This window comes from Schistocerca americana, chromosome 8, assembly GCF_021461395.2.
Source record: "Schistocerca americana isolate TAMUIC-IGC-003095 chromosome 8, iqSchAmer2.1, whole genome shotgun sequence".
In the NCBI taxonomy this organism is placed as follows: domain Eukaryota; kingdom Metazoa; phylum Arthropoda; class Insecta; order Orthoptera; family Acrididae; genus Schistocerca; species Schistocerca americana.
Genome location: NC_060126.1, coordinates 66,381,046 through 66,393,125, shown reverse-complemented (window position 1 = coordinate 66,393,125; position 12,080 = coordinate 66,381,046). Strand labels below are relative to the sequence as shown.

At 45.4% G+C, this 12,080-nt stretch overlaps 1 protein-coding gene across 1 annotated transcript in view; it reads left to right on the top strand.

The window, feature by feature from the left end:
* The window catches only part of LOC124545531 (cortactin-binding protein 2-like), a 113,264-nt gene that overhangs the window by 84,005 nt on the left and 17,179 nt on the right, over window positions 1–12,080 (top strand). Inside the window, exon 6 of the mRNA XM_047124478.1 lies at window positions 1,152–1,298. Within this exon, the coding sequence (XP_046980434.1) occupies window positions 1,152–1,298 (147 nt within the window). The remainder of the gene's footprint in view (window positions 1–1,151; window positions 1,299–12,080) is intronic.

Here is a 12,080-nt window from a genome sequence, read left to right as displayed (position 1 = left end):
TGGCATGGACTCAACTAACGTCTGAAGTACTGCTGGAAGGAACTGACTGCATGAATCCTGCAGGGCTATCCATAAATCCATAAGAGACGGGGGGATGGAGATTTCTTCTGAACAGCACGTTGCATGGCATCCCATATATGATCAATAATGTTCACGTTTCGGTACTTCTGTGGCTATTGGAAGTGCTTAAACTCAGAAGAGTGTTCCTGGAGCCACTCTGTAGCAAATCTGGACGTGTGGGGTGTCGCATTGTCCTGCTGGAATTGCAAAAGTCTGTTGGAACGCACTATGTACATGAATGGATGCAGGTGATCAGACACGATGCTTACATGCGTCTCATCTGCGAGTAGATGTATCATCAAGGGTACATGAGTGTGCCCTCGGCTCCGAAAGCCCATTAAAATGATGATTAAAAATCATTAACGTTCGTATACATTGCGCGGGTGGAGAAATTCAGTGGTACGGCCGAAATTCCGAATCTGTGCGAAATGTACGGTATATGTAATTGTCTCTGCCTTCTTTACTGATCTTCGTCACACAATCATTCAACTTCAAGGACAGACAATAGTTAATATCCATAGAAGGCGTTTGTTGACAGATGTCAATGAAATTTGTTGGGCAATGTTTCAGTCTGTGTCATATTCTTATGGAAATTAAATTTTTCACTGAAACTGCTTCATTCTATCCCAAATTGTGTGCTCCTTCCCAATATGAAATTTCTCCTGTTCGCAGTTCAGATGCTCCTGGTTTACCATCTGTGTCTCTAACAGCCCAGTCCCTAACATATGAGCTACAAACACCATTCCACATTAAGTAAATAGAAAGATTATTACCCTCTAATTTATGTGTGAATGTGGTTGTTATGTATTTACACTGTCTTATCCAATAGGTCTCTTTTGACACCAGAATAACTGTTGATCCACAGTATCTTTCATCCGCGCTTTGTTTTGTACAGTCTGTTGGCTTGAATGCTAATCTACTTTTGAAGACAACTCAGAGGAAGCTGACTGTTAGCCTCATTGGTTAATCATCCAGCTGAGCGGATGCACTGTTCCCGTTGGCACAGTGTGACCTGTTGCCTGTGTGTGGACAGTCTGTCAGCAGCAGCTGGCCCCTGGCCCCTCCTACACGCTGTCTGTCTGTCTGTGCAGTGTGGCAGCCGCAGCAGGCAGCAGTCCCACGCCCGGCCCTCTCTCGCAGCCACTCAGCGACCACAGCCGGACTCCCACTACAGCTACACATAACGTGGCCGCCGACAGCACTCCACCACCTGGAGAGGCAGCAGTCTCCCCCATGTGGTGAGTTCCATCACTACATGTGCACGTTTTCCAAATGCGGAATACGACTGATGGTGTTGTTAATCGAGTGTTATGGTCAAAAATTTACTGTTGTTTTTTTACATCTTCATAAATCAGAGGTTATGATTTACATGGACGTTGCAGTAGGCGTGGATCAAGATGAGGTTCTACCTCCTTCTCTGGGTTCATGGGAGAAATAACATTCTACTGAAGAAATAAATGATGCACTCGGGGCACTTATATGAGAAAAGAGTTACGAAACAAAATTCTTTTCAGAAGATAGTGAGTGAATTGGTGTGCTCGATGCAGTTCCTAGTTTAAATGATTCCTAAATTAATCCTGGAAGGAATGGATGTAATAGAGGTTATCAATGCACTGCAATGCCAAAAACCTCGATTTCAATTCCATGAATAATTGCGAATGTAAGTCTGTGGCTGTGCTAAAAAAGAAATGACAGATGACTAGTTACCGGGGAAAGAGATACAAAATAATGTTCGTCCCCCAATTAACGATATGTAATGTTGTGAATTTGTATTTTTTTATTTGAACGCCTTTTGCGGTCACTTTCGTATGAAGAGAAAGTTGAAAATTTTCTCCATACTGCGATCGAATGCGTATCTCTCGCTCATCACAAGCAGCGTCCCTCCCCAAGAAAAAAGTATTTTGCAACGCCGGCGGGAACATACAAGCGGCCACAACGAAGACTGACCTGTAGTTCCTCAAACACCCAGCAAGCACTTCAGCAGTTACACCGGCAACAGTGTGTTTGACTGACGGAACTGCCCCCGCAATTTTTCTCAACAGCATGCAGATCTGCTGTATGATTATTCGATAATGGAACAGTTTTGGCTGAAACATTCCGGAGCTAATAGTCTCCTATTGACGATTCCAGGCGCAAACTATTTAGGAGTATGCTATCATCGGGAGCGACAAAAGTGGTATTCTATGGGCCAGCGATTGGAATGTGGAAGGGAGGTGAGAGAATCTGAAAAGTGTAGTGAATAGTTTCAAGTTTTATACAGGGTGAGTCTCTAAGTATTGCCACCCGGAATAACTCGGAAAATGTGACAGGAGCTAAAAAGATTGTGGGACTAAAGCTGCATGGGACAACGGGGGCCATAATATGACGTTGGTTTTTTGCTGCCAGGTGGGGTCGCTTCAGAGATATGCTGGTCAACTTTCTTTTTTAAATGGGATGCTATAGTTTGGTACTTGTTTTCTGATAGCAGCTATCGAGACTAATCCAATCATATGTAACAGTATGGTCTTTGAAGGTCGATTTACAGAAGGTGTTCGAAGTGATGACCATTGGTATTAATGCAGTGCTGCGATCTTCTTATCATGGATTGAGTGGTATTGCTTATCACTTCGGCTCTTATCGAAGCACATGATCTGACAATTCTCTTTGGTATATCTTCGGGTGTAGTTGGAACGTCTTTATAAACAATGTCTTTTACGAATCCCCACAAGAAAAAATCCAGAGACGTCAAGTCTGGCGAACGAGCCGGCCACGACAAATCTCCTCCGCGTCCAACTCAACGATTTGGGAATTGTCCCACAACTCATTTCTAGCCATCAGCAAAAAATGTGCAAGACATCCATCGTGTTGATACCACATTCTGTTCCTTGTTCCTAAAGGTATTTCTTCCAATAACAGACCCAATGTGTCTAGCAGGAACGTGGTGTACTTCCTACCGTTAAGACTTCCTTCGATGAAATAGGGGCCTATTGTACTGTTTTCCAGAATCCCACAACATACATTCACCGACCACGGTTTTTGGTGTGCAACTTCCCACAGTCGAAACTCTTTTGCAGTTGCTCAATAATGCATGTTATGCAAATTAACATTTGCATGGTTCGTGAATCTAGACTCGCGAGTAAATAAAATCAAATTAATAAATGTGTCATCACTCTGAATCTGAAGTTGAGCCCATCGGCAGAATTCAATGTTCCGCATACAATTCGTACCACTTAATTCTTGGTGGAGACTGATATGGTAAGAATGATATTTATGCCGATGCAGAACACGAACAATACTACTATGGCTCATGCCAGATTCCCTTGCAGTTTGACGTGAACTAACTAACACAAGGATCTCGAAGCACAGTGGCAAGGGTACCATTTCCATTTCCTTGTTAGCAACTTTCCTTTGCCGGATATGTTTCCAATGCGTCAAAGATGTAATTGTTCTCAATTTATGATACACATACACTCCTGGAAATGGAAAAAAGAACACATTGACACCGGTGTGTCAGACCCACCATACTTGCTCCAGACACTGCGAGAAGGCTGTACAAGCAATGATCACACGCACGGCACAGCGGACACACCAGGAACCGCGGTGTTGGCCGTCGAATGGCGCTAGCTGCGCAGCATTTGTGCACCGCCGCCGTCAGTGTCAGCCAGTTTGCCGTGGCATACAGAGCCCCATCGCAGTCTTTAACACTGGTAGCATGCCGCGACAGCGTGGACGTGAACCGTATGTGCAGTTGACGGACTTTGAGCGAGGGCGTATAGTGGGCATGCGGGAGGCCGGGTGGACGTACCGCCGAATTGCTCAACACGTGGGGCGTGAGGTCTCCACAGTACATCGATGTTGTCGCCAGTGGTCGGCGGAAGGTGCACGTGCCCGTCGACCTGGGACCGGACCGCAGCGATGCACGGATGCACGCCAAGACCGTAGGATCCTACGCAGTGCCGTAGGGGACCGCACTGCCACTTCCCAGCAAATTAGGGACACTGTTGCTCCTGGGGTATCGGCGAGGACCATTCGCAACCGTCTCCATGAAGCTGGGCTGCGGTCCCGCACACCGTTAGGCCGTCTTCCGCTCACGCCCCAACATCGTGCAGCCCGCCTCCAGTGGTGTCGCGACAGGCGTGAATGGAGGGACGAATGGAGACGTGTCGTCTTCAGCGATGAGAGTCGCTTCTGCCTTGGTGCCAATGATGGTCGTATGCGTGTTTGGCGCCGTGCAGGTGAGCGCCACAATCAGGACTGCATACGACTGAGGCACACAGGGCCAACACCCGGCATCATGGTGTGGGGAGCGATCTCCTACACTGGCCGTACACCACTGGTGATCGTCGAGGGGACACTGAATAGTGCACGGTACATCCAAACCGTCATCGAACCCATCGTTCTACCATTCCTAGACCGGCAAGGGAACTTGCTGTTCCAACAGAACAATGCACGTCCGCATGCATCCCTTGCCACCCAACGTGCTCTAGAAGGTGTAAGTCAACTACCCTGGCCAGCAAGATCTCCGGATCTGTCCCCTATTGAGCATGTTTGGGACTGGATGAAGCGTCGTCTCACGCGGTCTGCACGTCCAGCACGAACGCTGGTCCAACTGAGGCGCCAGGTGGAAATGGCATGGCAAGCCGTTCCACAGAACTACATCCAGCATCTCTACGATCGTCTCCATGGGAGAATAGCAGCCTGCATTGCTTCGAAAGGTGGATATACACTGTACTAGTGCCGACATTGTGCATGCTCTGTTGCCTGTGTCTATGTGCCTGTGGTTCTGTCAGTGTGATCATGTGATGTATCTGACCCCAGGAATGTGTCAATAAAGTTTCCCCTTCCTGGGACAATAAATTCACGGTGTTCTTATTTCAATTTCCAGGAGTGTATTTAAATGTACGACTTGTAGAGTGAGTACGTTGAGGATATCTTTCAGTCTATAAATCTCTAGATCTCACTGAATATCGTTGCCATTCTTCGTAAATGTGAAGCATATCGACTTGTTCTTCGAAGCAATACATCATTCACATTCTCTTGATTCGACGATACTAGTCTTACCGTTCTTTTTTGGTGTTGTATTTCGGAACCGTCGAAAGCTGTTTACATGTCAATGGCACATTAGATGGAGACGCGGTATTCGGCGAATATTTACTATTTGCACGATATATGAGAGAGAATTGTCAGAGCATGTGCTTCGATAAGTGCTTAACTGATAAGGAATACCACTCAAACCATGATAAGATTACAGCACTGCATTGATACCAATGGTCATCACTTCGAACACCTTTAAATGGACGTTCATGCCACCTTTGTGATCTTCGTTGACCTTCAAAAACCTTACTGTTACACATCATTGGATTCTTCTTGATAGCTGCTATCAGAAAATAAGTACCAAACTAGAGCATCCCATTTACAAACTTGAAGTTGACCTTCATATCTCTGACGCAACCCCACCTAGCAAAAAATAACCAAAGTCATATTATGGCCCTCGTTGTCCCATGCAACATTAGTCCCACAAACTTTTCAGCTAGTATCATCCTTTCGGAGTTATTCTAGGTGGCAATCGTTGGTGACTCACCCTATATATTTTGAAAATTTCGAATTAAATTCAAAAGTAAGATGAAGCATATGATCAAAGTACACTTACATTCAAAGATGTTAGGCTATCAATACTAAATTATATGATTTACATACATGTTAATCTAATATCAATTTTACAGGGTCTAAGCGTTTGAGACCATTTCCTCAATCACATTAATAGCATTGCACAAAGCTGGAACACGTTTAAAAAATTATATCTTTTTTACTCTGTAAAATGCTGTGATTCGCCACATAGTGAATGAAGCGTCATACGTACGATTTTAAAGAGAGACGATGTGTAAACTACAGTGAGACTAATGCACTGACAATTCAAAAAAACAAGAAGTATATTCGACATGGAGGTATACAAGATACGATAGCTTGCGTTGCTTTTTTCCTGAACAGAAAAGCGATCGAAATTGCCTTCGTGATACTGTTTTATTGATGTAAATACTTAACTTTTAATATTTAGGACAGCTGTTGCGGAACACGACAGAAATAAAGAACAAGAAGCAATCGTAAACTATAGTCTGTTTATGTTTTGGGCTAATCAAGATGGCGGCAAACCCCACACCCACTGGCTTCAAAACAATGTGCAGTGTAAGTCTACAGCAGCAGCTCCCTTTTTTTATCTCCATGAAAAATCAAATATCATGAACATTCATATGCATTGTGGGGGTGGATGAATTCTCAGTGGTATGGCCCAGATTCTGTATCTGTGCGAAATGTAGATTGTACATTGTCTCTGTCTGCTTTTCTGATGTTCCTCACACACTCATTCAACTTCAAAGTCAGATGATGCTTAATATTCAGAGAAGCGCTTTGTTGGCGAAAGTGAATTAAATCTATTTATTGGGACAATGTTTCAGTCTGTGTCATATTTTTATGGAAATTAAATTTTTCATTGAAACTGTTTCCTTGTATCACAAATTCTGTGCTCCTTCCACATATGGAATTTCTTCCTCTCAGGTCAGATCCTTCTGTCGCCCCCCCCCCCAATTTACCATCTGTGCCTCTAACACCCCAGTGTCTAACACATTCTCACAGAAGAAGCTGTGGTGTAGTGGTTATGATTCTAGACTGTCATGGGTCATGGATTCAAAATTCATCTGGACTGTATAATTTTGATTGCTATGTTTGGTTCGAGTACATTCTAGAAGTATCCACAAATGTCAAGCACCACTGTACTGGAATGTTCAGTAGCTGTATATACACTCCTGGAAATTGAAATAAGAACACCGTGAATTCATTGTCCCAGGAAGGGGAAACTTTATTGACACATTCCTGGGGTCAGATACATCACATGATCACACTGACAGAACCACAGGCACATAGACACGGGCAACAGAGCATGCACAATGTCGGCACTAGTACAGTGTATATCCACCTTTCGCAGCAATGCAGGCTGCTATTCTCCCATGGAGACGATCGTAGAGATGCTGGATGTAGTCCTGTGGAACGGCTTGCCATGCCATTTCCACCTGGCGCCTCAGTTGGACCAGCGTTCGTGCTGGACGTGCAGACCGCGTAAGACGACGCTTCATCCAGTCCCAAACATGCTCAATGGGGGACAGATCCGGAGATCTTGCTGGCCAGGGTAGTTGACTTACACCTTCTAGAGCACGTTGGGTGGCACGGGATACATGCGGACGTGCATTGTCCTGTTGGAACAGCAAGTTCCCTTGCCGGTCTAGGAATGGTAGAACGATGGGTTCGATGACGGTTTGGATGTACTGTGCACTATTCAGTGTCCCCTCGACGATCACCAGTGGTGTACGGCCAGTGTAGGAGATCGCTCCCCACACCATGATGCCGGGTGTTGGCCCTGTGTGCCTCAGTCGTATGCAGTCCTGATTGTGGCGCTCACCTGCACGGCGCCAAACACGCATACGACCATCATTGGCACCAAGGCAGAAGCGACTCTCATCGCTGAAGACGACACGTCTCCATTCGTCCCTCCATTCACGCCTGTCGCGACACCACTGGAGGCGGGCTGCACGATGTTGGTGCGTGAGCGGAAGACGGCCTAACGGTGTGCGGGACCGTAGCCCAGCTTCATGGAGACGGTTGCGAATGGTCCTCGCCGATACCCCAGGAGCAACAGTGTCCCTAATTTGCTGGGAAGTGGCGGTGCGGTCCCCTACGGCACTGCGTAGGATCCTACGGTCTTGGCGTGCATCCGTGCGTCGCTGCGGTCCGGTCCCAGGTCGACGGGCACGTGCACCTTCCGCCGACCACTGGCGACAACATCGATGTACTGTGGAGACCTCACGCCCCACGTGTTGAGCAATTCGGCGGTACGTCTACCCGGCCTCCCGCATGCCCACTATACGCCCTCGCTCAAAGTCCGTCAACTGCACATACGGTTCACGTCCACGCTGTCGCGGCATGCTAACAGTGTTAAAGACTGCGATGGAGCTCTGTATGCCACGGCAAACTGGCTGACACTGACGGCGGCGGTGCACAAATGCTGCGCAGCTAGCGCCATTCGACGGCCAACACCGCGGTTCCTGGTGTGTCCGCTGTGCCGTGCGTGTGATCATTGCTTGTACAGCCCTCTCGCAGTGTCCGGAGCAAGTATGGTGGGTCTGACACACCGGTGTAAATGTGTTCTTTTTTCCATTTCCAGGAGTGTATATTGTATGTGTTCTGGCCGAAGGCAGTTCGCTCCGCGCTCTTGTACGTGCAAGTGCTGAATAAACTTTCGTTGAGTGAAGTTAGTGTTCGTCATTCATCCAATTACACCATCTTCTACGTGATGACCATAGATGTTAAGTCCCATAGTGCTCAGAGCCATTTGAACCTTTTTTTTTTATTCGGTGAATTGTGGATAGTTAACTGTCAATGAGAACCGCAGATCCTCCCAAGACGCATGTGCGTAGCAAACGCTCAGCCCTTAATTGAAGAACAGCTGAGCGTCATAGAAACCTCCCATGCCGAGTCTGTGGGCGAAATTAGTGCTACCACTACAAGATTGTCTAGCTCGACTGTCACCAGACCTCACTAACGAACAACAGAAGAAGCTACTCGCCATTTTTCAAGAGTTCTCTGAATGCTTCAATTCACAAGCGAAGAGCAAATTAGACAAATCGATGGTGAAGCACCGGATTAGCACTGGAGATCATCAACCGATAAGCCAGAGAGCATACTATGTATCAGCAACGGAACGTCGAATAATTCGCGTCGAGGTAGAGAAAATGTTGAAGAATGACATCATTCATCTACATCTACGCGATTACTCTGCTATTCACAATAAAGTGCCTGGCAGAGGGTTCAATGAACCACCTTCATGCTGTCTCTCTACCGTTCCACTCTCGAACGGCACGCGGAAAAAACTAACACTTAAATTTTTCCGTGCGAACCTTGATTTCTCTTATTTTATCGTGATGATCATTTCTCCCTATGTAGTTGGGTGCCAACAGAATGTCTTCGCAATCGGTGGAGAAAACTGCTGATTAAAAGTTCATGACAAGGTCGCATCGCAACGGAAAACGCCTTTGTTTTAATGATTGCCACTCCACGTATCATGTCTGTGATACTATCTCCCCTATTTCGCGATAATACAAAACGAGCTGCTCTTCTTTGTACTTTTTCCATGTCATCCGTCAGTCCCACCTGATGCGGATCCCACACCGCACAGCAGTACTCCAGAATAGGGCGGACAAGTGTAGTGTAAGCTGTCTCTTCGGTAGACCTGTTGCACCTTCTAAGTGTTCTGCCAATGAATCGCAGTCTTTGGTTTGCTCTACCCCACAATATTATCTATGTCGTCGTTCCAATTTAGGTTATTTGAAATTGTAATCCCTAAGTATTAAGTTGAATTTACAGCCCTCAGATTTGTGTGACTTATCGCGTAATCGAAATTTAGCTGATTTCTTTTAGTACTCATGTGAATAACTTCGCACTTTTCTTTATTCCGGGTCAATTGCCACTTTTCGCACCATACAGATATCTTATCTAAATAATTTTGCAAGTAATTTTGATCATCTTCGCCGAGCCCATTGTCGTCACCAGTGGTCCTCGTCAGGAAGAAGGATGGCAGTTGGCGCTTTTGTGTTGATTACAGGAAGCTTAAAAAGATAACTGAAAAGGCCGTTTACCCTCTTCCATGAATTCACGATACACTAGATTGTCTGAAGGGGTCTACGTTTTTCTCAACCATGGACATGCGCTCGGGATACCGGCAAATCGAAGTAGATGAGGCTGATCGTGAGAAAACTGCATTCATCACCCCTGAGGGTTTATATGAGTTTAAGGTAATGCCGTTTGGTTTGTGTAATACACCAACAACTTTTGAACGGATGATGGTTAATCTTCTACGTCACCTGAAGTGGATGATGTGTCTTTGTTATTTAGATGACATTATAGTGTTCTCAGAGACTTTCGATGAACATATAAAAAGATTGAGGGCCGTTCTTAAGTGTCTCCAACAGGCCGGACTGAAACTTAATCCAAGAATGTCTCTTCGAAGAAAACGAAATCAAAATACTTTGGACACCTTGTGTCAAACGAAGGTGTGCGGCCAGACCCAGAAAAGATGAGGTCTACAACGGAATTTCCTATTCCTAAAAGTATTAGATGTGAGAAGCTTCCTCGGCTTATGTTCTTATTACCATCGTTTTATCAAAGACTTTTGTATCAAATCCAGGCCACTCCGAGAGTTGTTAAATGCTGATGCCAAATTTATCTGGGGTGGTGCTCAACAAGATTCTTTCGATGTGCTGCGAAAAGCTCTGATGACTGACCCTGTACTTGGTCTGTATGATGACAGAGCACCTACAGAACTATACACAGATGCCAGTGGATATGGGATCGGTGCTGTTCTGGTGCAAATTTCGGATGGAAAAGAGAAGGTTATAGCCTATGCTTCTAGGACACTTACAAAATCCGAGAGAAACTACTCAACTACAGAAACAGAATGTCTTGCTGTGATCTGGGCCATGTGCAAATTTCAACAGTATCTCTATGGAAGGCCAATCCCAGTGGTTACAGACCACCATTCACTTTGTTGGTTGACAGGTCTTAAGGATCCAACAGGACGACTCGCCAGGTGGGCACTACATCTGCAAGAGTATGACATTACCATAGTGTACAAAAGTGGAAGAAAACACCAAGGTGCCGACTACCTCTCATAAAACCCTGTGCAAGACCATTAAGACTTTGGTGAAGATAGTGACTGTCTCTCTGCACTCCACGATCTCTCTGCTGAGCAGAAGAAGGACGCAAAGATATCTCAAATTATGCTTGCCTTAAATCTGTCAGAGGATGTGAAAGGACAATTAAGGTAGTTAATGGATTACTTTGCAAGAAAAACTTCGATCCGTTTGGAAGGAGGTGGCTACCAGTGATTCCTAAACACATGCGCTTAGATGTTCTACAGAAATTCCATGAGACACCTGAGGCCGGACATTTAGGATTTATTAAGACATAGAATCCGCAAGAGGTTTATTTAGGAGTGTCCGTCACTATGTGTCGCACTGTCGATAGTGCCAGAGGAGAAACCACCTGGCCGACTCATACCAATTCCACGAACCGAAACGCCTTTCCGTCGTGTTGGGATAGACCTCCTCGGACAATTTCCAACGTCTGTCCAACGTCTGCTAGTGGCAATAAATGCATTGTTGTTTGTACTGATTATCTGACACGTTATGCCATTAAAAAAGCGGTGAAAACAGCCGAAGCATTTGAGGTAGCCAAATTCATCGTGGACATTGTATTAAAACACGGTGCGACAAGAGCGTTAATTACGGATTGAGGGAACGTTTTTCAACCGAATCTTGTGACAGAGATAAACCGTCAGTGCAACATTACTCATCACAAGACGATTGCCTATCATCCGCAAACTAAGGGGCTTACTGGTGTGCCGCAGGGGAGTGTCGAAGGGCCGTTGCTATTCACAATATAGATAAATGGCCTTGTGGATAACATCGGAAGTTCACTGAGGCTTTTTGCGGATGGTGCTGTAGTATATCGAGAGGTTGTAACAATGGAAAACTGTACTGAAATGTAGGAGGTTCGGCAACAAATTGACGCATGGTGCAGGGAATGGCAATTGAATCTCAATGTAAACAAATGTAATGTGCTGCGAATACATAGAAAGAAAGATCCTTTATCATTTAGCTACAATATAGCAGGTCAGCAACTGGAAGCAGTTAATTCCATAAATTATCTGGGAGTTGGCATTAGGAGTGATTTAAAATGGAATGACCATATAAATTTAATCGTCGGTAAAGCAGATGCCAGACTGAGATTAATTGGAAGAATCCTAAGGAAATGCAGTCCGAAAACAAAGGAAGTTGGTTACAGTACATTTTTTCGCCCACTGCTTGAGTACTGCTCACTGGTGTGGGATCCATACCAGATAGGGACGATAGAAGAGATAGAGAAGATCCAACGGAGAGCAGCGCGCTTCGTTACAGGATCATTTACTAATCGTGAAAGGCTTACAGATAAACTCC